Genomic DNA, 26,955 nt, shown 5'->3' on the forward strand with positions numbered 1-26,955 from the left:
TTAACCGTGTCGCTCACTGTTTTTCCTTTTTTTTGGGCTTTGCACTTAGCTGCTCTCGATTCCTTACATTGTGTTTGCAGCTTGAGAGGCACTCTCTTCCTTCTCATTCCTTCTCTCGTCTGTAGCCCTCTCTCTCCTCTCCCTCTTCTCTCTGCTCTCTCTGTAATTTACTTCTCTTCTTCTGCCCCCGGAGCCACTCGATCCTCTGCTCTTCAGTCAAGGGGATTAGAAAGCTGGAATGTGGATGAGGGACAGGGAGAGTTGGTTGAATGGAAGACAGAGAGGGGCTTCACGAAAGAGGAAAAAGGCATGGATATTTAAGCCATGATTCTCTTTATTTTATTTTTTTCTACTTGTGATGTAAGATAAATCCTCACCCTCACGTCGTCCCATCTGACAGGTCAGATTTGTTCGAACAGCTGCGTTTCCTCCATGTTCTCGTCACCTTGATCTGTTCCAGTCAGATTAGTTTTTTTGCCCTTTTGCATTTTTATGACTCTCTTGAATCTCGACAATGACCTTGACTGACGATGACCTTCTTGGCAAGATGCTCACAGTAGCTGACGCGTAGTGTTGAGTGTTTTTCTCTAATTATTGGAAGATTGAAACTCTTCATTCCATCTGATAGTTTTTTTTCCTTCTCATTTCTTGCTTTGTTTTGTTTGTGGAGGGGTCAATTAATGTGCAGAATTTTTTTTTATAGTAATTAATTTAAAGCCCTTCAGTAGAGGTCTGTTTTTCTAGTGTTCAAAAATAATCCACATTAAATTGTAAAGATGATAAAACATGAAAGGTTCGCAAACCGACCACCACCAGAACCGACCTCAGCTGTCACTGAGCTCTTCAAGATGTCGAGATCAAATTAACTACTGTGCTGGAACTATAATACTTGATTTACAGTACATTGCATTCATTTAGCAGACGCTTTTGTCCAAGAGGGACGTACAACAAGTGCATTCAACTGGGAAGATATCACCCAAAAAGTGTATAAAGTGTATAAATTCTCCTGTTCGACAAAACGAATCAAGCCTATATGCTAAAGCAGCATTTCACATATATATATATATATATATATATATAAAAATATATATATATATAAAAATATAGGAAACACCGTAGTTCATGCACTCTCCTTCCAGTCGGAAGGTTATTTAGGGACAACAGAATCTTTTGACAATATCAAACTGAACTTTACGTCTGTTGAAAATGTATAGCCAAATAATAGTTTTTATAGTTTTTTTTAATAGTTTTATTTCACCGTAGCACCCAGTCATCTGCTTGTCTCTGTATGGCCATGGTGCACATTTTGAACACAGAACCGACGGCTAGCGGCCCATGAGGAAACATACAACAAAAGTGTATTGGATTAAAATCGCTTACTGCCCCTTTAAAGATGAAAAAAAAAAAAAAAAGAAAAATCGATAGCATGTGTTTACCTTATAGCATGGATAGGCTATATATTATAATAGTATTGTACCTGAAGATCCTGCATGGTATAATATTTTTTGGCCCCACCCCAATATCCATCTCATCCAATAGCATTGCAGTATTTTGCAGCTGCTGCAGCTCCCTCCTTGCCGACTTTTTTTTTCCACAACTGTGTTTGTGTGTGAAATCTCCTGCTCTTCTTCTCCTCCTCTTCTCTCCTCTCCTCCTCCTCCTCTCCTCTTCTCTCCTCTTCCTCCTCTTCCTCCTCTCCTCTTCTCTCCTCCCCCTCCTCGTCCTTCTCCCCCAGTCTATTTCCACTCTCCTCCTCCTCTTCTCTCTCCCCTTCCCCATCCCAGTCTATTTCCACCCTCCTCATCCTCCTCCTCTTCTCTCCTCCTCTCCTCCCCCGGTCTATTTCCACTCTCCTCCTCCTCTTCTCTCTCCCCCTCCCCATCCCAGTCTATTTCCACTCTCCTCCTCCTCCTCCTCTTCTCTCCTCCTCTCCTCCCCCGGTCTATTTCCACTCTCCTCCTCCTCTTCTCTCTCCCCTTCCCCATCCCAGTCTATTTCCACCCTCCTCATCCTCCTCCTCTTCTCTCCTCCTCTCCTCCCCCGGTCTATTTCCACTCTCCTCCTCCTCTTCTCTCTCCCCCTCCCCATCCCAGTCTATTTCCACTCTCCTCCTCCTCCTCCTCTTCTCTCCTCCTCTTCTCTCCTCCTCTCCTCCCCCGGTCTATTTCCACTCTCCTCCTCCTCTTCTCCCCCCCCCCACGCCCCAGTCTATTTCCACTCTCCTCCTCCTCTTCTCTCTCCCCCTCCCCATCCCAGTCTATTTCCACCCTCCTCATCCTCCTCCTCCTCTCTCCTCCTCCCTCCTCCTCCTCCCCAGTCTGGTTCCACCCGCCTCCTCCGCGGGGTGTCAGTCCCACTCCCGCCGTGCTGACCCGGGCTCCACCGGAGAGGAGCGGACAACTGATGTGGGACTCTGTGCGTTCCGACCGTGCGCCGCTGCCCCGCGCCGGCCTGTGACTCGCTGAGGTCAAGGTGGGACAGCGTGGCTGGAAGATCGGCCGATGGGATGCTCAGTGCGAGGAGAGAGAGGACCTGGATGTGAGCAGCTCCACTGGGAGGGAAAGGGTGAGGGATTCAAACGCTTATTTATTTATTTATTGTAAATCGCCTTTTATTTCCTTATAACCAACTCTGCCAATTAGAGATAAGACTGATAAGCATGCCTACTCTGGGAACTTCCAACGCATGGTTAAGGGGTTTATTCTACTTTTCCTTGGTGGTATTTTCCATATATACATTGTCAACTTTCAGTTCTAAAATAATAAAAATAAAAATGGAGCAATATTGTGAATATGATCCTGAAGTACAAGCTTTAAAATGAATCTAGGTAATATAACTGTCATTGTGTGGATAGGTTACATTACATTAAGGGTGAATCAAAGATGTTCAGGTGTTGTTGTCATGTCCAAACCCAAAATTGATATAACATTTTCATTTGAATGTCACTGACTGATATGTATTACTCTCATTTTTCAAAGATCTTCCCCCCTTAAGTCCTTTGAAAGTTTGAATTGCGTTACTCGCCCTCATATTCCTGCCGAGACGCTCACTACACAACACACCCACATTACTCTCTGAAGAATTGTCTATGTTGCATTTTTTTTTTTACGTGTTTTGTAACCCATCAAATCATCTTTCCTCCGTTCGGATTGCAGAGGCACACAAATGTCACGGCGTGAAGTTGATTCTCCGGTGGCTAAAGGCTTCACAGTGCATGTTTCTTTTTCTTTTTTTGGGAGTCATTTTCTCTGGAATCCCCCCCCCCCCCCCAATCTACTGACATGTGAGATTTAGAAAGGTCCGATAAACGCATTTGGCAGCGAGAGGTGGTCAACCGAGTAAACATTGGCCACTTTGCACCATCTTCGTTCTGTGACAGTTGACAAATTGAACTTGTGTGAGATTCTCTAACAGCAGATGATGTGACCTGTCATCTTTCTGTTGTCTTGTATCGCGTGTGTTTTGATGTTGTTGTTGTTGTTGTCGTCGTCGTTGTTGTCGTTGCCCGATCCACTTTCACATCAAGTCTGGTCTGAGCACGAACCAACATCCGAAAGCTGCACACTCCTCTCCCTAAATAAAAGATGGGAACGATGTCAAATTGCTTCTCGGATAAAATATTCTGGTGGCTGATTTGGAGCCTCGCCTCCGGGGCTGAGGTGTCCTCGTGCGACTCGACGTTGAGGTCATTTCTTAATCATAATTTCCTCCATTTAGAAAAAAATAAAATTAATAAAAACACATTTGTGCAAAGTCGTTATGAGCAAATGACAAGAGGAAGCGTCGTAGCGTTCCTCCGGCTCCTTGCACCTCTTTGATCATTTCTCCGGCAGGTCACTTTTCGCTGGAGCGGTTTAGATGGAGCCAAGGTTTTATTGATTATTGTCCTCCTCCAAATCTTATCCGAGACGGATGGAAAGTCTTAACTCCCCTCACCCGCATTTAGATTATCTGAAACAGCCTGTCTCTAGGGATTCTGAGGCACGACTAGAGCCGCAACAGTTAATCGCTAAATCGATTAATAATCGATGACTTAATTAATCGCCAACTATTTTGATCATCGATTGATCGCTTCAAGTAGTTTTTATGAAAAAAAAGTACAAAAATCCTCTTTTTCCGTTTCTTAAATGTGATTTTTTTTTCTGGTTTCTTTGCTCCTCTATGAATCTACGATTAATCGAGAATAATAATCGACATATTAATCGATTTAAAAAAAAATAATCGTTAGTAGACCTTTCTCTCATTTGATCATAACTGGTGCCATAGCTCTGTGTGGATAGCTGGTTGACGGCATATTACCTTATGAGGAATATGCAGTTGTAGAGCAGCACAGGGGGTAATAAACACATTATTAAGCAGCTCTACTTCTTAATAGATGCTTTTGATCCAAAGCAAGAGGTGGGGAAAAACCACCGGATTGTCACCTTTTGGAAAAATAAACAAAAGATTGCTGGATGTTAGTTGAATAAAGGGACGAGAGGAGTTGAGAAGTCTGAGGAAACTGTGAATATGTTTTGTCCCGATGTTGATCCGCTGCAGCCGAACACCCGCATCATTCCAGCCTCTCGGTGAAACTGAAGAAAAAAAAGATTTTATTGCAGATTATCTCGTAGCCATAGCAACGTTTGAGGGAGTCTTCTGGTCTGTTTTGGTTTGTATCTGTAACGTTGCACTCTTTATTTATTTTGTCCAGGAGCGCACAGTATGAATATGGGGGGGGAAAAAATGGTTTTCCAGCAAGGGCAAGATCCTTGTTTCATTATGCATTTGACCCCATGCATTTAAAAAAAAAAAAAAAAAAGAATGTGGGTCAGAGGTCCAGCCTGAGGCGGTTGTTGGGGCAGATTAGGTAAAGATGGTAAATTTACCATTTTATCAGGCCTGTGTTTGAGGGCAAAGGTCATCAATGTAAGGAACACTGGACCAGCTGTTGACTCATGTTCCCCCCCAACATGAAATCAAGAGTAGAAACCAATGCAGTCACTGCATGTTGATCTGAACACCTCCCTTTTAGAGATTTGTTCTGATTAAAGTTGAGTAGAAGGATATTTGTATCAATAAGTAGTGGTCTGGTTTACATCCTCCCATCATTTAATTTCCTAGAAATAAAAAATAAAAAACCAGAGCTCGACCGATTAATCTATTTGCCAATAAATATCGGGCGGCGAGAGCCTTTCCCAGACAATGTAGAAAAGATTAGCATTCATCTTCATTTTTTTCACGTCTCAAAAGTGTATTTTCTTAATTCAAGTATTTTTGTTTTCTTTTTATAATTATTTAGAACAAAGTTTATAGTTACATCCTAATATTAGCATCGGCTCCCGAACATCCGTACAGGGCCATACTCCAATCATTTCTGCTGGATTCTATCTACCTCCATGAATCCCTCTGTGATGTTATGGCTCAGACTTAAATCTGACCCTGCTCATAGCGAATGTGACTGTACATAGTTATAACGAGCAGAGTTGCTGCTCTAAACACACACATGCAACATTTTGTGGCTTGGAAAACATCTGGGCCACGTTCCACTTGTTGCGCCTGTTGCTTGGACACCACATTTCCCCTAAAAAACCTCAACAGATGAACTCGAACCCTGAAATGCAGATTAAATATTTTTTGGAAAAGCTCCTGCACCATGAATTGGATATCGCCTTTGGGTCGGGGGAAAACTTCTACGCTGATTAAGGTTATTCGAGCAAATCAATCTCCCATTAGCGTAACGCATCATGGTTCATATAACACTAATTGAACACGTTTCCAATCTGGCTGAGGTCGTCCACTAACCCGGAAGGTCGCCGGTCCGATCCCCGCTTCCCCTAGGTCCACATGCCGACGCGTCCTTGGGCAAGATAGCTGAGATAGCCTCTGAGGGCTCTGCCGGCAGTCTATGAACAGAAAAGGTGTCTATGTGACAGAAAAGGTGCAGTAAATTGCAGCGCTGTGTGAATGTGTGGGCGCGGTCGAATTGTCATTCCTATCTAGTATTCCTTTACCTCAGTGGAAAACGTCATGAGGTCAAGGAAAGGTGTAAAGGGGGACTGATGGGACTTAGGAAAAGCCGACAGCGCTGCTCAGAGAATCCGACTCGACTTTCATTAAACTAGGTCATCACGCGACTGCGGATGTTATTGACGTGCGTCTGTCGTGGTGAAACTATAATTTCCGAAGATGAACTATGACAAACGAAGTGGCTCCATCCATCATGTTTCAGTGTGTTTCACCACCGTGTGACATCAGATGTAAATGCTTCATATGTAACAATAACTTACATGATGACTCTGGGTCTCTTATGGATCATATTCACACTCTCCTACTTCTTCTTCTACTTCTACTTCCGATTGAATCGTTTACGTTCGTGCATGGTGCGTCACGTTAAATTTTGGGGGGGGGGCGTCTATTCCCGGTCCAGTGTACCCTATGCTATAGGCGATAGGAAAGAAAGCATTAAAGGGCCCATATTATGCCCCCTTTTACACAAGTTACATTGGTTTTCAGGTGTGTGCACTACATGTCTTTGCCATTCCATGTCAAAACACCTCAAGGATCAAGCCACACAGCACCTCCTCTTTCTGTATAAACAGCCCTGTGAGACTATGGTCGATTCCAACGCTTTCCTGCTCACTCCTCGCCCTCCTCCCTTCGTGTTCCGCAAAGCACCTCCTCGCACAGCGAACACGTTCTCCATAATTACACACAGAGCACAAGGGGCTGGGCGATAGAACGTTAACGACATCCCGGCCGCGAGTCTAGCTACGCCGGCAGCCGCGAGCTCCGCCGGTAGCCGCGAGCTCCGCCGGTAGCCGGGAGCTCCGCCGGTAGCCGGGAGCTCCGCCGGTAGCCGGTAGCCGGTAGCCGCGAGCTGGGAGAAAATTATGGCGTAGACGCGATCTGTTTTTCCACACTTCAAGGGGGGAGGTGCTGCTCAGGTTGGGGGCGTGGTCGCCCCAGTAGTGGGAGTCAACTTACGTCACTTGACGCCCGGGCTGTGAAAGGCTCGTTTACAGACCGTCTGCACGATCAACCCAAACCACGAATCAATTCAATTCAATTCAATTCAATTTTATTTGTATAGCGCCATATCACAACATACATTGTCTCAAGGCACTTTACATAGTGAGGTCAATATTACAATATTACAGGGAAAACCCAACAAATCCCACAATGAGCAAAGCACTAGGCGACGGCGGAGAGAAAAAACTCCCTTTTAACAGGAAGAAATCTCTGACAGAACCAGACTCAGTTGTGGGCGGTCATCTGTCTCGACCGGTTGGGGTGAGGAGAGAGAGGAGGAAGAGAGGAGAGGTGGGCAGAAAGAGGGTGGGAGGTGAGACAGTAGGAGAGAAGAGAGAGAGAGGACAGTTGTACAACCGCCGCTGTAATCTCTACCAGACTGATACTTATAATTAAAAAATACAATTATGTTGTTGTTATTATTAGTGATGATATTAATATTAATATTAATAATAGCAATAATAATGACGGGTTTGGGTCCTGCAGCTCTGGGGTCAGAGATACACTAGGAGAGATAGAAAACACAAACAGGGTTAGTGACATGTACTGTAAACATATCGGGGGATGGGGGGGTAGAATCAACGACTCATTGTTTTCTTTTCATTTTCCGTGGGCTGGCAGACACCCCAGATAACAAAATATACGTGGAGGCAGGCTGAAAAGGTGCCTGGAGCATAATATGGGCCCTTTAAAGCTCCTCTCCTATGCATTAAGAGAATCCAAACAGCTCTTCTCATCGATGCTGATCAAATACTTCCGGGTCACTTCAAAGACAAAAAAACACATAAAAAGCACATGGAGAAATGAAATTACGTACATTTAAGATCCTGAATTAAAGGGTTGTCATGCCAGCACTGAGTCAGAACAATAAAAGTAAATAAAACTCCTTGAGCACAAATTACAAGTAGCATTTGCGGCCCTGACCCAGGAAACCACCCGGAGCACTTGTGTTCACTGTGTAAGACGTGCGCTGCTTCACTCTGCTGGTGGCCATGGGTGAAATGAAATTGACTTCCCGGAGCAGGGATCATTGCACCTGGTTTCAAAAGGAAACCAATAAATTGCCGTTAATGTTGCATTCGCCTCGGAGCCAATAGAAACTGGCACGAAGGCTAGTCGTAATTACCATTCGGCTCACATATTGCTTTCTGTTCTAGTTGTTTCTTTGGGCGGTATTCATGACAGAGAAATCCAGTCAGTAGAAAATGTTTTAAGCGTCTCTTATAACGTTCCACGCTGCAGCTGCTGTTGAAAAGTGTCTTGTCGCTTTTGGAAGTTGAATTCTCAGCAGCGCTCACGGCCGATAGCATCATGTGTTCTGATCGATCCGTCCCATTACCTACAGCTCTCATCCCCTCCACATTTCCACCTGGCACAGAGAGAGAGAGAGAGAGGCTTATTACTCCCTGGATAGATCGCCAGCTTATCGCGGGGCTGACGTACGGACACAAACATCACCCTCATATTCACACCTACAGACCTTTTAGAGTCTCTAATGAACCTAAACAGCCCAAACTTTTAACCTGAATCACACAATCCTAATTAACCTGAACGTCTTTGGACTGTGGGAAACACCAAATGAAGGGCCCTGACCGGCTGTCGGCTCAGAACCCAGAACCTTTCTGCTGCCGGGCGACAGTGCTCAAAGCACCATTTTTTTGCTCAGATGAAGCTTTAAAGGGATAGTTCAGTGATTTTTAAGAGGGGTTGTATGAGTTACTTATGCAAAGTTAATATGTTACCTTTTGGAGATGGTGATCAGCGATGTCATTTTATGGAGTTGGGAAGAGAAGTGGAAGTAGCGAAAGTCGGAGTCCGGCTGTTGCACAGGGGACCACCGCAAAACGTCATTTTCGCCACATTTTTTAAACGTTGTAAGCTAAAGGATGTATTTTTTTCACTGCTTTAGCTTGCCGCCAGAAAGCCGTTTAAGTTTGCACTTTTTTCAACGTACTCAAGCCATGTATTATTACGCCAACTCCAACAGCTGATTTGCGGAGTGATACGCTGATTCTCTGCACCGGCGCAAGTTGGCCGGAAGTGAAAAAAAAGTGCAAACTCTGGCAGCAAACTGAAGCAGTGAAAAAAGTATATCCTTCAGCGAACAATTGAACAGATCTTTTTTTTAGGTAACGTTTCAACAATGTGGCGAAAAATACTTTTTTCAGTGGTCCCCTCTGCAACAGTGGGACTCAGACTTTCGCTACGTCCACTTCTCCTCCAAACTCCGTAAAAATGGCATCGCTGATCGCCATCTCCATGAGGTAACATATTGACTATGCATAAGTAACTCATACAACCCCACTTCAAAATCACAGAACTATCCCTTTAAGTGCCTCAGTCGTAATACTTAAAACAGGTAGTTTGCAGACCAAAATGCCTCCGGGCACAATTGGACAGACCTACAACCAGTGAGAGCAACGAATCATTTGACGTCTTTGGAGCGACAGTTTTAAAATAACAGAAGTAGTTTCTCTCTGCGTCGCTGTATAAACCCCACCCATAATCAGATAATCGGTTGTTATTGGACCGGCAAGTTTTCTGCAAGAGGGGAAATCACTTCCCAATGGAGGGGATCCAGACCGAGTCTGGCCGAGCAAATGAAATGAGCTCCCAGAATTCATCTGGGTCCCAGGCTACAATCACGCTGTATCCACGCCCCAAAGCATACTGTGCTTTATCGGCTATTTGAATCTAAGTGGGAACATAGTTTACAAAATTACCACCATGCTGTATCGAAGAAGACTTGAAACTACAGATTGAGACAATAAACTGCTCAGGAAAATGCTCACCATCGTTATGAATCAATTGAGAAGTACGACTCATTTTCTCATAGACTTCTCTAGAAATTTCTTTTTGCGACCAGAGGAGTCGCCCTCTGCTGGTCATTTAAAAATAACACCGCTTTTAGGCACTTCCGCATTGGCTTCACTTTCCGGACCCGGAGTCTGCATCCAAATTTCATTATATTACTATGTTTAATGCAAGTAATGTTATTTTGCTTTAATGATAAACAGCAGGTCATTTCCAGACAAGTCCGGATGAACAATATTGCAGAGGAAGAGGGCATGAGACGATGAAGGGGATTATGGGGAATTTAATTAGTGGAAGATTACAGATGATCTTCAACGATCCACTACTGAGTTAGTCCATTTAAACTGACAGCGCTACTGATTTTGTGTCTTGGCAGTTCCTGCTGTTATTTTTCCCCCAGCCTGTGTCTTCTTGAATTTCACCATTTTCGCACCATTGGACCTTCAGAACGAGAGGGCAGCGGTGCGTCTTACCAAGGTCGAAACTTTGCTTCCCTGTTTGTGATCTCAGGCTCACGAATCAGATCTGGTATCAACACACATCCTGAGAGAGCCGATCACAGGTGGACGGTTCCAAGATGGCACCTGGAATTAAGAGAGCGTCTCCACATCCGTCTCCTGTGACCACTTGTGATCCGCTCTAACTCCCCCACTGGATAACGCAAATACACATTTACATTTTTTTTTGCTGTTTGCGAACATCGAATTATGTTCCTGTTTTTTGCCAGGAGGGAGCAGAATGAATTAATGTGCAGTTGCACGTGACTGTACAGTGAAATAAGATTTGACCAATTTAAAGAAGGAAAAAAATGTGGATATGTGGCTGTCAGTGTTAGTATTGTGGCCATAGCTACACATAAATAGGCACATGGGGAAACTAGTGTAAAAATGACCTTCAGTTTATTATAAAACCGTAGCGGGAGAGAGGACGTCAGCTGAGTATTTGGCCCAGGATTGAGAGACCACCTCCGGATGTGGTGTGTGATCGGATCTCGCGTGCGTCCTGGGTGCGTTCACACCTGCACTCACAGCCGTCCACTTACCGGATTACTCAGGACGGATATCAGTACCGGGTCTGAATGGGCTCAGTTTTGAAAATGTCAAAATATCCACTCAGACCTGTTTCTGAATAAATTCTAAATGCTTCTTCATTCGCACACAAGCACTCACCCCCTGCGGGCTTCACCTGTCGCTTTGAAAAGTTTGTAGTTTGCTCCCTCATACCGAACGGAGGCCCGTGGTCAGCTTGGAGTTGACGGGTGCAGTGGAATCCGATATTTGAAAAGTTGTCATGGTGAAAAAATAAAAATGAAATAAAAAAATCTCACTCAACTCCTTCTCCACGGTCCAGCACTCAAACTGTCAGTGTTTCCCCAGAATGCGGAGAAATTCAGTCTCACTTCCTGTCAAGTCTGAGCACAGCGCATACGTGCAGCTGTGTGAGTGACACATAATGACCCTCTCAGAGTAAGAGCTCTGTCCTCCGCTCACTCTTTGAATTCAATTAAAGCAAATTTCCCAGCAGCAGGGGCTACATACGAGCTGCAGGTTTACATAGAGTTCAGCTGTGATGTCCCGGAGGAACATACAGACGGCAAGTCGATGAATGATAGACCAGAATGACAGTCTGTACGGCGCAAACCCACCGCCCAGGGAACAGGGCTCAAATTCAATCAAGCCTCATGGCTACGCCGACAAAAAAATGCAGGTCGCCCAACATGAAGCCACGTTTGAATCTGGTAGACCCGTGTTGTTGTTTGCATCCGCACTGAATTGGACACACTCACAGATCATCAGGCCCCTTAACGTGCCCTGGGAAAGTCAGATCAAGACTGATGCATCATTGCCTGTGTTTCCGCCACTGTCTGTCAGTAGGGTCACTGAAAAACTGAACGGATTTCCACAAAACTTGGTGGAAGGATGCGACAGGGGCCGAGAAAAAACCCCATTAACCGTCGGCGTGGCTCGGGACAAAGGGGCATCCTTGAGATCGATGCGTAGATCTTGACGGGGGGGAAAATAATCTGGCATATTTAGGGGACTATGAGTGTGTTCAATTAGTTGCCGCTTGATGGAGTTAGAGGTAACTTTTGGCCGTTGGCGAAGGTGTGCGCTCTACTGAGAGCCACTGTAGTTCCCTGGGAAATCGATGAAAAGGTCCAAAAAAGAACCCCCTATCTCACAATGTTAAAGAAGGGCGATAAAAACATTTCCTTGCTCTGCCCCTTTGCCCGGATCCATGCAAAAATTTTATAGATTCTTTCTTGGCCCCTTCTCCATCCTTCCACTAAGTTTCGTGGAAATCTGTTCCGTAGTTTTTTGCATATTCCTGCTGAAATACGAACCAACCAACAAACAAATAGACAATCAAACGGACAGGAGTGAAAACCTAACCTTCTTGGTGGAGGTAAAAAAAAAGTTTAAAAATGCACAGCAATGGTTAGAATAGTAATAAATACAAAGGGGAATATAATGACACAGGTTAAAGGAATCCTTCATATCCTGGATTATTTAATCAATAGTGTCTTTATAGTGTCATCAGGCTCATCCAGACATATGAGACATATAAGAATATCCTGCTGGGAATAATAATCCGTATCAGTTTTTTGTTTTGTTTTTCCACAAAAAGGTTCAGTCAACCCCGATAAAAATGCTGGACACAACGTGTCACTCCAAAGTACGTTGTCAGTGCATGTGCAGTGGATGGTTCCACATCACACTCACTGATTTATATTCAAACTAGTTTCAATGTAACACAATAATGTACGCCTGCGATTTTACAGTGAGCACAGATTAGAACAGTCATCGTTTTTGACAAGAAAACTACGAATGTCTGTTTGTAGCTCTTCAGTGTGCAGCTGTAAAAAAAGAACAGCATGATTAGCAGCATAACATAAAAGATGTTAAAAAAAATCATACCATATGTAAGCAGTATATACAAATATGCATGTGAGGAAAGTGACGGACGCTGATCTGCTTAGACAAAGAAACAATGAGCAAAAAACACCTTTGTGTGTGCGCGGAGGGACTTTGGGTTTTGCAAATCTTTCACGAGGAAGGGCTTTTGTTAGGAGTACAACGCAAGTAAAACCTAATGCCAATGTCATCGTCTTTTGGCGCCGAAAACAATCAGGAGAGAGCAGCAGCGAGTCAGATAACAAGTGAAAACACACTAGAAATCTCAAAAGAAGAACTCTGTTAATGAAACCAGGCTGTTCGAGTGTTCACTGTTTAAAGAGCTTTAAGAGCCCTCTCCAGTAACGTTTTAAAGCATATTAAAATAATCTGCTATGCGAAATATTTTTGTTTAATATTGTTTACCGAAAAAATTTCAATTTCAAATTGAAGAGAAAGCGCACAGAAATCTACTTCAGTCAGTGAGAGTGACCTGTGCGGACGTGGGTCTGTCGGCAAGGTGCTGGGTTGTTTTGTATTTCTGCCTCTTGTTTTGTGTGCTGCGAAAATTGTCCCGCTGACGTGCTACAATAACCTTATGTTGGTCTTTATTTATTTTTTCCTCTCCTCTGTTTTTGGACTCAGAGGCCAGACTTTGTTGGTGAGACACTGAATTAAGTGCACCGTGGGCAGCGAAGGGTCCCAGAGTCACCATTATCTCTTCCTCTCTAGGTGTCATCAATCTTCAGCCTGACCTTGTCGACCGGAGCGAGACCATGACTTTACACAACGAGTCGGACGAGACCTCCCCTCCCTCCTTCCCCCACTCCTCCTCGGAATACAATTTCTCTGTCTTTGTCACCCACGACCCCTCATACTCCCCCATGTCCTTCCCCACCTACTCCTCCTCCTCGCTGACCTCCTCCAACTGCACCATCTTGCCGCCGGCCTCCTCGCCCCCGTACAACTTCTACGCGGTGCTGCTGGTGCTCCTGATCTTCTGCGTGGTGTTCGGCAACGTGCTGGTGTGCATGGCGGTTTCTCGGGAGCGCGCTCTGCAGACCACCACCAACTACCTCATCGTCTCGCTCGCCGTGTCTGACCTGCTGCTGGCCACGCTGGTCATGCCGTGGGGCGTCTACCTGGAGGTGTGTGTGTGCGCTTTGCATTTTTGCATTTATTTATCTCATTTATTGTGGGGTCAGTGCTCTGTCTTTATTTCTGTTGTGTAAAGAAGAAAAAAGTGGAAAACGCATCCTGACTTTGATTCAGTGGGAACTACAAGAAGTGATTTTTCACTGAAATTTAATAGAACATCAAATTAAATTTAATAACTAGCCTTGAAAACTAGTGGGTGTTTCCATTATCACTTACTCCGATTATTCTCCTGATTTACAATTTTGGAGCTGTCATTTTTAAGGGGAAAAAATGGCACATTTTCTCTGCTTCCAGTTTCTCAAATGCATCAGAGGACTGGATTCCTTCGTCACGTGTGGAAGTAATGTTGTTGGATACTAAAAAATGTTGGTCAACTAAAGCTTGAAAACGTCTTGGTGGGAAATTATAAAAACAGGCATTTGCCGACATATTTTGCACAAAATCATTTATCAGTTAATCAAAAAAGAAGAAGAAAACAACATCTAATATGTCACACAATAGTGGAAATGACTTCTCCAAAAGGTCAAGTCATCAAACTGCTGTTGTGTCTGAAACCCGAAGATGTTCAGTTCCCCACCACAAAAGACAAAGATGACCAAGACAAATGAACCTTGAAATTGTTAGTTAACTTATCTTTGAGTTTTGTCCAAGAAAATGTCCAAAACCCAAAGATTATTATGTCTCCTAAGACAATGGAAAGCAGCTAAATCATCACGTAAGGAAGATAGGATCAGCAGATGTTTGCCATTTTTGCACAAGAAATCATTCAATGGATTTAAAGTTGTCAAAAATCTTGATTAACTTATTGATTAATTCATACTAATAAGCTGTAATTATTGCTCTGTGGTGTCTTAGCCCCAGGGTCATATATTAATGCCAATAAATCACAGAAGCCTTTCAGCGCAGATGCAGGAGATTGGATGTACCCAATGGATTAAATGAACTTGAGTAATCAATTCAGTGTAAAGATGAGTGAGAATAACAAGTCATGTCTCTCAGACTAATGTTTGAGGGTAGACAGCTAATTACGGTATTAATTACTTCAGTGTAACAACAAATCCAGTTTTTCATTTTGCAATTTGGGATAAAATATATTTTTTTTAATTCTTTGTGGCTAAATTGAGTCAGAACATGATGGTTTACACAGAGAGACATGATGGAATATTAAACATGCTCCATTAAGTGCATTAGGTTTGTACCAAAGAGTGAGTTCGGCCTGGTTAATATTACAACATATTCACGCTGGCCCAAATGTCAGAATAAGTGAAGCCATTAAAGTCAACGAAAAGTGGAAGGGAAGAAAAAGCATGTTGACCTTTGAAATGGAGTGGATGCTGATTCAGGAAGAGGGAAACCGTGGATGTCTTAAGCAGTGAGATAACCTGAGAGCCAAGAGTTTCTCAGGAAAGATGGACAAAATGCCACGACAACCTTGATGTCTCTTTGTTTTCATCACAGGTGGTGGGAGAATGGCGCTTCAGTCTCATCCACTGTGACATCCTGCTCACCCTAGACGTCATGATGTGCACGGCCAGTATCCTCAACCTCTGTGCCATCAGCATCGACAGGTGGATCCCTCCTCCTTCGACTTTGCTCTTTGCTCTGACCGTAGTGCTTCCTGTCTTCTCGTATTTTATGGGGCTTTTTAAACAAGAAAACTCTCAAAACCCTTTTCAAAGTTTTCTCCTTCCGCCACAATTCCCTTTCGGTGTGAGAAGTTAATTGATGTTAAATAATTGAAAGGAGATTTTATTAAAAAGAAGAAAAATAACATGATGACACTTTTACTCACCTCTATCCTTTATTGATGCAGGCTGAGCTAAACAAAGAGAAGAAAACTCTATGCTTGCACACACACACACACACACACACACACACACACACACACACACACACACACACACACACGCACACCAAAAACTTCTAAGATGCATCAATCATCGAGCTGCCACAGTGATGACAGGTTCCCACTGCGTCTTTAACAATGTCCCCTGCAGTCATTAGTGCTCATTTTGTTCTCCGTAGATGAAGAAGAATGTGTTCGATGATTTGGTGTATCCCCATCTGACGCCCTTGTCACTGGGGCCAAGGGGATGTCACCAGACGCCCAGTGGGGCCGCGTCCTAATTCCTCTGACAACGTGACACATTGAGGCTGCGCCAGTTATAACTTTTTAGAGAAGAGTCAAAGCTGTGACTGCTAGGTCACAACTTTCATGTGAGGGTGGCATAGCCCTCGTTATGCAGACTCTTCGAATTATGGGCAAAATTCATTGTAAAAATTAGCACCCGAACAGAATCATCATATTCATTGGAATGACTGTATAATTACTACTGTGATGATCTCCCGACTTTTCATCAGCACCATCATCAGATCAAGATCTCTGTTCGTCCAATGCTTTGGTTTTTGACTGATCATTTTTGACCTGTGAAAGTAATGACATCCCTTCAGCCTCGTCTGAACTTAAAGCTACAGTGTGTAATATTTAGAAGAACGTATTCACAGAAATTGAATATATTGTCCATAACTGTGTGTTCATATTTGTATAATCACCTGCAATGAAGAACCAATGTTTTTTTCTTCAACTTTGAGTGAGTTTAATATAGTTACATGAGGTGGACCCTACCTCCGTGTAAGTCTCAATGTTTGTGTTCCGGTTCCACAACAACTCGGGAGGTTGGAAAAAAAATTCCTTCCCCCGAGTTCCGAAGTATAATGGAATGCAGCATTAAATACAGTTGCAGAAAATGTTGCATTCGCGTTGAATTTCCAGCGCTGCGGGAAACCCGAAATGGAATTTGCAGTGCGCCACCACAAAGTGTCCCCTGTCGGGTGCTCAGTTGATTGGCTTTGCGACTTTACCACCAGATGCCTACAGAAAAGTCCAAAAATTACACACTGCGGCTTTAATATTAGCGTACTAATCCAAAATGTGTGACAGACCTCTTCATAATCAGTGTTGGGTCTAAATTCAAGTCAAATGCATTATTGTCCTTTTGTCCTCTAGTAGAGACTGTATTATATACAGCTTCCTTACAGAATAGAGATTCAAACCTTCCCTTTTGAACAAAAAAGTTTTGACAGGAAATTCATTGCCGTGCACACCACCTTGACCTGAGGGTTTATCTGTGAGGAAACACTGGAAACGCTAAATTATTGCAACTGCAATCTCTGGACTGTATGTTGCAGATTCTGACAACAGAAAGGACAAATATTTGCTGGAAATTGCATCTGTTGAAAACCAAATTTGATCTGTATGTCAGTGACCCCCCTGTCCGCAGTCTGTCTGTTTCAAGGTAAGCTGGGGTAAATTTGTTTGTCTTGGCGGTGGATCGAGCGGTGGAGAGGTCACTTTTAAAATATGCCCCAGCATGACGGTGAGATGCCGAAGTCTGAGGATGCATTAGTGTGCATTTTTAGAGGCATGTTCAAATTCAGGTGCCGTCAGTGCGTGAGGTGCATGCTGATGCGTTATCCGTGGGTGTTTTTATGATGCCGTCTCACTGTGCAATATCCTTGCTGCAGATACACAGCGGTGGCCATGCCGATGCTCTACAACACCAGATACAGCTCCAGGAGGAGGGTGACGGTGATGATTGCCGTGGTGTGGTTCCTCTCCTTTGCCATCTCCTGCCCCTTACTGTTTGGACTCAACAACACTGGTACAGTAACTGCTACATCTGATCTGTGCTCTCGAGTTACGTTGTCCAGGTGTTGTCCGCTCTATCCGGGGCTGTTCAGTCCACAAAGTGTTACAGTGAAGAACGCTGTGTTGCACTGATCCAGAGACTCTGATCTAAAGACGTTTTCACCCTAGATGTTTTATTACATGACTACAGATCCTTTACTAGTAAAATAACACCCAGCCCATACACAGTCACATCTATAATAAAAGCCTTTAATGATGAAAAGAGTGGTTCCCGCTGTTATTATTGTTAGATCACTGTCGTAAAGACGCTGCAGTAGCAGGACGCCACTTTTCATCAGAGCTTCCGAGGAAGTTGTCAAACCACTTTGGAGACAATGAAGGAGAAGAAAGAAGTATGTACACCGAAGCTTTTATCTGGTTTCCCGGCATTAACTAGCGGATAACTCGGTCACCTGGCTACTGTCAAGAGAAGGAAACAGACGTAAACAAATTCAACAAATAACCTTGTGTGAAATGTCCTGTTGATTGATAAAAAGGAGACAGACCGCATGTCGTTTTAATAAGCCACTCAAGTCCCGGGGCTCTACACGGAGTGAATGCCCGTCGTTTTTCTTTATTTTTTCTACCACTCTCCTTCTTTGCCTACATTTGTTCCTTCACCATGTGAAGTTGTTTTTATTTGTCAATTCGTCTGTTCCACCGTCTGCCGATTTCCATCCCTGCGGTTCGATACCAGTGGAGCGCTTTTCTCTTCCTTGTTTGTGGTTACACAATGGGCAATGCAGGTTCTTTGTGCCATGCATCAAGTCGTCATCGGCGAGAAAAAACGCGTCCTGCTGGCCAAGAGAATAACATGGTGAAAGCAAGGCCAATATGAGACCAATATAAGCTTGGATGCTGTATTTTTTCTATCGACATTACACTGTGCAATCAGTTTTTGTAACAAAACGTAAAGTTTAAGCCACAAAATTGTCCAATTCAGCCCTGAAGAAACGAAGGGACCTTTATTTCACTTTCATTGGCGAGGTTCCACGAGCCACTGGGGGGGAAGAAAAAACAACATCTTTCGTTGATGTAAAGCTTCTGCAGCTTGGTCATCAGTGAAACCCATAACCTGTTTTACAACAATTCAGACAGGGCCCCCCCACAAAAAATGACATCAGAATTACATCCTTAACTTAACCTTAGCGGCAATGTCTTTTCGTTCTGATGATGTGTCACTGAGAAAAGGAAAGATGCCGAGCAATATCCTGCTCCATCTGTCCCTGATTTTTAGACCGTATTCAAATACCATATGTCTCCTCGAAACAACAGAGCGTGCAGTAAATCAACGCACTTTACGCTTAAATATCCATTAGCACAGGCACACAGGGTACATTCAGGTACATTTCCATATGTTGTTCTCATCCAGGGAGGGACAAGTGACGTCTGCCCTTCAAAAACAAGTGGGCACACATAATCTCCGATTCGTTTGTCGCCTCACAGAGGGAGCAGGAGATGAGATGCTCGGCAGCTCACCTCTGCCTTAATGAATGCGTCTGCGAGGAGGGACTTAAGCTTTGAATGTGGTCGCACCGAACGCCCGGGAAACCACTTGAGAGTGAGTGGAAGACGAAAAGTAGAGTGAGAATCCGGCACCGTCAGTTGTGGGCCTGCACACAGCAAGATACCGAACAGCGTAAGATCAGACTGTGGGCAAATATTTCACTCTTCTCAGTAACGGGATGTTCGTATATTACAACACACTGTTTGAAAGGTATAGCTGACTTTTGGAACGAACCAGTCCCTCCAACAAGGCAGTTTTTGAGGCCAATATGGATGAGATGTCCCTGAAGGGACAGCTTGCAGACCGTGAGGAAATATTCACAGATTTTTACAAAAAATGAGTTGGAATAAAAATTGCTTACTGCCCCTTTAAGGTGGACATGCATCTTCTTTAATTCAATTAGAACGGGGCAAACTCTCTCACATGAGGTTTCTGTTATGTTATATTTGGAAATAGTTGGACGTTTTTGGAAAAAAAATCCCATTCGCTTTTGTGCTGAACGTTAGATTATAGGAATTAGCTATTGGCTGTAGATGGTTATCTTAGTTTATTAGTGTAAAAACTATAACAGGGGTAACAACTAGCCTGGCTGTCCAGAATTAAAAAAAATACATGTATGTTATCCTTTATGTTTATTTCATGCAAACCCGAAGTATAGAAATGACAAATTTTGGTGTTATGGGGAATTATGTGCTGGAATGTTTTTTGGCTGGATGTATTTTTCATGTTTTAACTATTAGATAGGCCCCCAGTTAACCTTTTCTTACCTCTCTTGGTTGTTGACTAATAAATTTAACAGACATACTTTATAAGAGTTACTTGTAACTCTTAGAAAGAAAGCCAATAAGCCTATTTCCTAAACTTTTCCTTGAACATATTTCTAATTTGAGGAAGATCTTGGGCCACAGAGAAAGCTTGATTCCGCAGGGTTAAAACCAAACTGAAATATTGTTGAATATTCTTTTCCATCTCTCCATTAGCCAGCCGGGAAGGCACCACGTGCAGCTTTGCCGACCCAGCCTTCGTGGTGTACTCCTCTGTGGCCTCCTTCTACGTTCCCTTCATTGTAACGCTGCTGGTGTATGCGCAGATCTGCGTGGTTCTGCGCAAGCGGGGAAGACGCACGGCCCCGTTGCACAGACATGGTCTGCACACACAAGGCGGGTCTGACGCAGGAGGGGGTCATCGCCACAGGAAGGTAGAGTCTGTAACGGGACGTCGACCGAGGACAACTTCTTCGGTGATATCTAAGCCTTGCACGTAACACAACATTGTGTGTTCTCCCATTTCTCTTGCAACAGACATTCTGACATTGATTGATGTTGACCCACCGGTCTGCACCACCATAGATTGTTACACCAAAAAAGATTAAATAAAGTTCAGTTTTTAGAGAATGTCTGTTCTGTCATCATATCAAGTCTTTAGTTACACTCGGCGACATCTGACACACTGTCAACATCAAATAATCTGTTTCAAATTGTTCCAGCTATTTCATTGAAGCCACGCGCTGCAGTTAAAGCTATTGCTTTATTTCACAGTGGCATCATTCTATCACAAAGAAATGGTCCAGATGTCGTACATATCATTTTACACATTTATCTCAAAAACGCATTTCTGATGAAAATAAGATGAGTCCTGAATTTGGGATCTCCTCTAGAATTTATAATTAAGTTCTGTAAGTTTAAACAATGTCCAGGCTGCACATAATGAGTTTAGCCCTGACTGACCCACCAACAGTTTTTTTATTTTCCCGCGAAAAGTCACCATCTCAAGATTTAAAGTAGATTAAAAAATAAACAGAACAAAAGCAAATTAGAAATTATGGTGGAATTGTATTGAATATAGTGGCTGGTTTTGTTTTACCATAGATCAATCAGAACCGTGTACATTTTGGCTGATATGTAACATGTGATGTGACTGACTTTAAAGCGTCGTTATCAAAAGTCTTTTTCTTTAAATATTGATATTGGCATCAACCTCAAACATCCAGCATTTTTTCCCTTTCAGAATAAGTGCACCCAGCCAGAAGATGTAAAGTTATGCACCCTGATTCTGAGGCCTGCCACTGCCCCACAGCGCAAGAAAGTGGTGAGAGTTTTGACCAAGTGATTTTCTGCTTGCTCCCTTTTCCCCTTCGTCTCCCTCCCAATTTCATTTTTTTTTTAATCCCACCCTTGCTTCATCTTTACAACCAAGCAGCTTCACCGTTGTCCATCCCTCAATGCCCACCTCCCTCTCTGTTTGTCAGACCCTGGTGAAGGAGGCGGTGGTTCACCCCCCCGAAGGGGAGCCGAGTCACTTTCTGCCGCGGACCGAGCAGAGTCTGGCTCTGCCCCCTGCTCCCCAGACCTCCTCCCGGCCGGGACGGGCGAGGATCTCACTGTCCATCTCAGTCGGACCGGCCCCGGTTCTCCCTTCAGCCGTGGCGCGATCGGCCCTGACGCCTCGCCCCCCCACTCTCGAGGCCGGCATGAGGGGACGTGAGGGATGGAGGGAGCGCAGCGGGGCCAGGGAGAAGTGGGGCATCACAAAGGAGAGGGTGAGAGGGAGGCTGTCCCAGCAGAAGGAGCGGAAGGCGACGCAGATGCTCGCGATCGTGCTCGGTGAGCGGAGGGAAGTGTGGACTAGCCGATGAGGTGTTCACACGTTCTGCCTGCACTCGTAGTCTCACTGTGTGGGTGGGTGTGTTTGTGTACACTCTGTAGACAAACATGAATATTTAGGCGAACTAAAGAGATAAGAGATGGAGACGTTTTCAGGACCACTCTTAGGGAAGCCAGGCTAAAAGTTCTGGTAACACAAAGCCTTCTTGTTATGTTTTCACATTACTAGAGAGATGAGACTGATATCAGTCCTCTCATCTAAACTCCAGAAACAGTGAATAGACGCGTGTCTGAAAATGTTGAACTCTTCCTTAGAATCCACTCAAATCCAGTTAGTTCACACAATTTTCTTTTATATTTTGGTAATTTTATTGGGGGGTTGTGGCTTATATGCAAATTAAATGTGTTAATATTATGAATTCTGCCTCACATTACCTTCCAAAGTTCCTTCTTTTTTATATTATAAAAATATAACAGTAAAATAACTCCATGCGAATTTACTTAAAAACAGACAAAGCGCCAGATGGAAGGTTTTAAAACATTTAATGAGGTATTTCTTGCCAACCTCATCTGTTTCTTGTCATTTATGTGAATTGACAGCTATTGCTGTAATTCAGACTCATGATGTAATTTCACTTTAACTTGGCAGGGGATTTTGTTAATTGAATCCTTGTGTAACTTGTGCCACATACATGTGCCCTCTAATGCGCTCCCTGTCCTGTCTCCCCGAGGTGTCTTCATCATCTGCTGGCTGCCTTTCTTCCTCACCCACGTGCTGAAGGCCCACTGCAGGAGCTGCTGCATCTCGCCCTCGCTCTACAGCGCCGTCACCTGGCTGGGATACCTCAACAGTGCCGTCAACCCCATCATCTACACCACTTTCAACATCGAGTTTCGCAAAGCCTTCATCAAGATCCTGCACTGCTGAGAGCCGCGGCGATGAAGAGTGTCAGCTGTCAAGACTGATCTGACATGAGAGTAGGCCGATGTGAAAGCAGGGATCAAGAACGAGATGACGTTTTTCGAATGTAAGGAGAGCGGGATGAAGCAAACTGATGAGTTAAGGTGATATAAGCTATAAGGAAAATAAAGAGAAAAGAAAAATACCCGGGAGATCAGGGAAACAAACTATCTGACCATCACACAAAAAAAAAGTCTGTGACAAGTAAAAGGCAGGAAACACAAACAAGCTGGAGATATTTATGGAGGAGAACACTCGCGCTGTGTTGTGTACATGTACTCTGTACAGGGAACATGTGAGGACCGAGGATCTTGCCGCAGCATCCCGACTGCAAGACTCCACATATGTGTTTTCCCAATTCACTGGAACACTTGAGTAGTGACAGACCGTCGCTGTTGTAATTTTCTTGTAATCTTGACGAAACAGCTGCTTGTTATTTGGTTTTGTTTGCTCTCAAAGGACTGGAACAAGTCGAGGCAGAGTGGGGGAAAAAATCTTTGACATATGGCTCCAGCATAAAAACTGAAGTGACATCAAATTTCATAAATCAGCAGAAGTGAATTTCGAGGTGTACTTTATTGTTTGCCTACGTGTAAATGTGTTGTAAATAATAATTTTACTGCTTTAGAACAGGGATCCCAACAATTGATTATAATTAAACATTTTCTTTCGGCGCTTACTTTGTAGTACCATGAAATAAATACAATACAATTAAATTAACATATCTTCAAAGCATGATCTGTTAACAAATTCGGCATCTATAGACTTTTTAAAGTGAATTTTACACACCTCCTCGCAGTGGGAGAGAGGAAGGTATTACACACATTTAACAGTTGGTATTCAGACAGGACTCCACGAGAGGATTTCAGATGAGACTGAAAAGAAGAAAAAGAAGAAGAAAAAAAAAACATCCTTCCTGGCAATATGGTACAAGGTATTGCCATGGGCTTTTTCCTGTCTTTTTTTTATACTGAGATTGGAAGATGTGTGGTGTGTACGTATGTGTGAGTGTTTTTAAGATTCAGGCAAGTTGTGTTTAGTATTTATAAGATTCCTGGGCATCTGAGGCCCTGGATGATCTATCGTGATGAATACCTGACAACTAATTCTTAAAAAATACACCCTGCCACAGAACATTTGAAGAGAAATCATTAAATTGGAAAAAAAAAATCTAATGAAAGTCAATTTACACATCATTATCATTCTATTCAGTTATCTCTTTTATTTTGCCAATATACATCATGTGGTTAATGACTAATGCTGACGCAAAGGTCACCCTCCAGCACCTCCAAAGTTCAATAATGAATATCTCACCTGGTTATTCCAAACAAAAACGTGACGGTAAAAATGACAGTGTTTTTACAAAGGCCTATAACTGGCTTGGAGCTGCGATCCAGTGGAGTCGCCACATGTTGCCTGGCCTGATTAGAATGTAAATATTGAATTTTTATTAGATGTGACTGCCAGTGATGGAGCCTATTCAGCAATTATGTCGCAGGTTTGTTGACACTTTAATCCCCCACATTTTCGAAGGCCGGCGTGTAGGTTTTTCAGAATAAATTGCTTATTATGGTTTAAACAATGAGACACGAATGTGGCTGTAAACCTAAAACTGCAACATGTTGTTCCTACATTTACGTTTTTGTCCCATTTACCAACAGAGATATAATGTACTAAGTATTAAACACTTTTTTTTTAACCCTTTGGACAGGGATAGGCTAGCTCTCGGTGGGAATGTGAACAGTGATAATAATTTCCTAAATTGTCAAACATTTAATGCTATTAATAGCTTCAACAAGCCAAAAGCAGTTTATGGCAAAACTGCCGAACGGCAGGACTCTGAGTTTAGAGATATTTTCGGTACCTGATGTAAGAAGTTGAGAGGAAAACCTGCAACCTGCATTTACCTCCAGGGTTATGCTTTACTTTTCAACCACAACTGACAGTAATGAAAGATTTCAAGCACCCAAGTGCCTGAAAAGTTTTACCATAACAGGGAAGGATGTAAAGATTTGGTCTACCGTGTGTGGATGGCAGCTTCCTGGCAGGAACTCTCAGGAATCCCCACCGATGTGCCTCTGCACAGATTTAAAACAAATGCTATAAAGTTGAACATGCCACTGCCCTCCGACGACGGCTGCCGTGGAGAAGCCTGAACTCGAGTTCCTCCTTTCCCCCCATGCCCAGTCTCATACAGGTCAGAGGGGAAGCTGGCAGGGCTGTGTGTTTCTGTTTGTCAGACTAATGGGATTAAAAGAAGGATTCTGAAATCAATGCTGGCACGAATGGAGCCTGCTTGCTTTTTTTTATTCATTCGTGTAGTCAGTCTCACAAGCATGTGGGGAGGATCCAGCTCGATCAAGATATAATCAGCAAGCAAGCAATGCTCAGACATTTCTTTCGCATCCGCACAGAAAAAGGCTGTAGCCGAATCATAGATCATTTATTCGAGGTGGTCCTGAAGCACCAAAAGACAAGAAAATATATTTTAAAATAATCAAAACATCAGCAGCAGCTCAGGAAATGTTTTTGCAATTGTGAAAAACAGCGACATTTTACACAAATAAATGACAATACTACTAACAATGAGTTTTATTTGTTTGGCACTTCTCTTGCCAAAGTTGCAAAGTGCTTCATAAAAGGATGAAAACAAAGATATATTTGAATGAATTCACACAGAGGACAAAGGCTTTTTTGACATCAAAGTTTTGAAAAGGGGTTTTAAAGCAGTAACGGATAAAGCGAGTCTATAATAAAAAAAGACATTTCACAAAACGAATATACAAAAAGTCAATAACAAAATATTTCCATGCTCGCGACATCACTGTGTGTGTCGATCTGGTAGCCTATCCACGGCTTCTGGATTAGTGATTGAGGTACTGGCACAAAATTTTGCATTCATGCTCCCCAGATAGTAAATCCTGCTGATATAGGTGATGTCCTGACTTTAACACCACAAGGAGTTTGAGCTAAATGTCTCAGCAACTATCAAATGGATTATCCTGACATTTTGGTTCAAACGGGGGAGAGGAGAGTTCCTTTTAGCGTCATTTTGAGGTCAAAATGCCAAAACCGTTGATATTACGGTCACCTTCAGCTGTGCTCGTCTGCCATACTTTGTTTGTTTTTTCCCAATTCATGGGCCGCGTCCTTCGGAGGGTCAGGACTCGGTCTATACGCATGTCTTCGGGTCAACTGCAAAGGCCAAACCGAAACAAGACGGTGGGGTCTGCTGAGGATTTCCTGCATTGTTAGCTACTTTGAGCAGGTGCACTGCGACATGGACATGGCACAGAGCTAGCTCGCATTGTCACTGTCGCCAAATGAATCCTGGGATAGGTTGGCCCCGGGAAGGTTCCAGCCGTTGGATCCTTCGTCTCTCAGAAATGGAAGGGCGCATTTTCGGCCACGTTCACTGGAGCCGTCCAAACAGAAGGCCACAGCCTTGTCGCACGGCTGTGACACAATTGGTCTTCAGAATGCGGCCTACGAAGGATGCGCCTCGTGGATTGGGAAACAGCTTTAGTGTTGTTGAGCAGGTTTTTCTGCATTTGCTTTGTGAAATAACTTTATTTTCCTTTTTTTGTCTTGCATTTTTTATTATGTTTTGGCCTCTTGTCTTTTTTCATTTGTTTTGTGACATTTCCCCAACCAGTTTTGTTGTTTTTTGAGAAAATGTCGAGCTTGTGTCTTGCCTTATATCAAATATATTTATCATGTTTATGATGTCTATGAAACTCTCAGTTGTTTTGTGTTCATATCTTGTTTACTTTGCACTCACAGCCCTCAGGTGGATCATGTAGACAGACCCACCTGTCTGCAGGTGATGTAGTTGTGTCTCCTGATCAGTGCAGTAAATTCAGCAATGTCACCTAGAAGATGTTGAGTAACACCCCGACTAGGGTTGTGACTGCCAGCACCATGCACCGCGCGGTAACATGATAGGACACACAAGATACCATTGAGAGGCTTGGACACACTCACAGTGACTCATACATACCACCAGGCCTCTTCAGGTTCATAATAGGAGTATAATTGTTGGATACATATATTTCAGGTATGGGAAATTAACTCAGTGACCCTCTGCACTGTGTGTCGGTCCATGCTGCCATTGTGTCCCTCAGTACTTTGTGAGTGGAAACGAGTCAGTGGTGTGGTGTACATTACCCTTTGTTGTTAAACTCTGACCCGCGCTCACAATTATCCCCATGCATATTTCATAGACGCCTGAAGACACGAGAGCACGTATTCGTTACTGACCTGACCGCTGCAGCCTCGACTGTCCTGATCAGAAGAGAACGATTCAGCCGGAGAGGGGA

At 43.5% G+C, this 26,955-nt stretch overlaps 1 protein-coding gene across 1 annotated transcript; it reads left to right on the top strand.

The window, feature by feature from the left end:
• Positions 1–2,221: 2,221 nt before the first annotated feature.
• drd2l (dopamine receptor D2 like) lies at positions 2,222–23,356 on the top strand. The gene is made up of 8 exons (XM_035644314.2): positions 2,222–2,565; positions 13,452–13,867; positions 15,336–15,445; positions 17,403–17,539; positions 20,053–20,270; positions 21,080–21,160; positions 21,321–21,675; positions 22,407–23,356. Exons 1-8 carry the CDS (start codon positions 2,502–2,504, stop codon positions 22,601–22,603), a joined length of 1,578 nt encoding a protein of 525 aa, XP_035500207.2. The 5' UTR covers positions 2,222–2,501; the 3' UTR covers positions 22,604–23,356.
• The last annotated feature ends 3,599 nt before the right edge of the window (positions 23,357–26,955 follow it).

This window comes from Scophthalmus maximus, chromosome 1, assembly GCF_022379125.1.
Source record: "Scophthalmus maximus strain ysfricsl-2021 chromosome 1, ASM2237912v1, whole genome shotgun sequence".
NCBI classification, from domain to species: Eukaryota; Metazoa; Chordata; class Actinopteri; order Pleuronectiformes; family Scophthalmidae; genus Scophthalmus; species Scophthalmus maximus.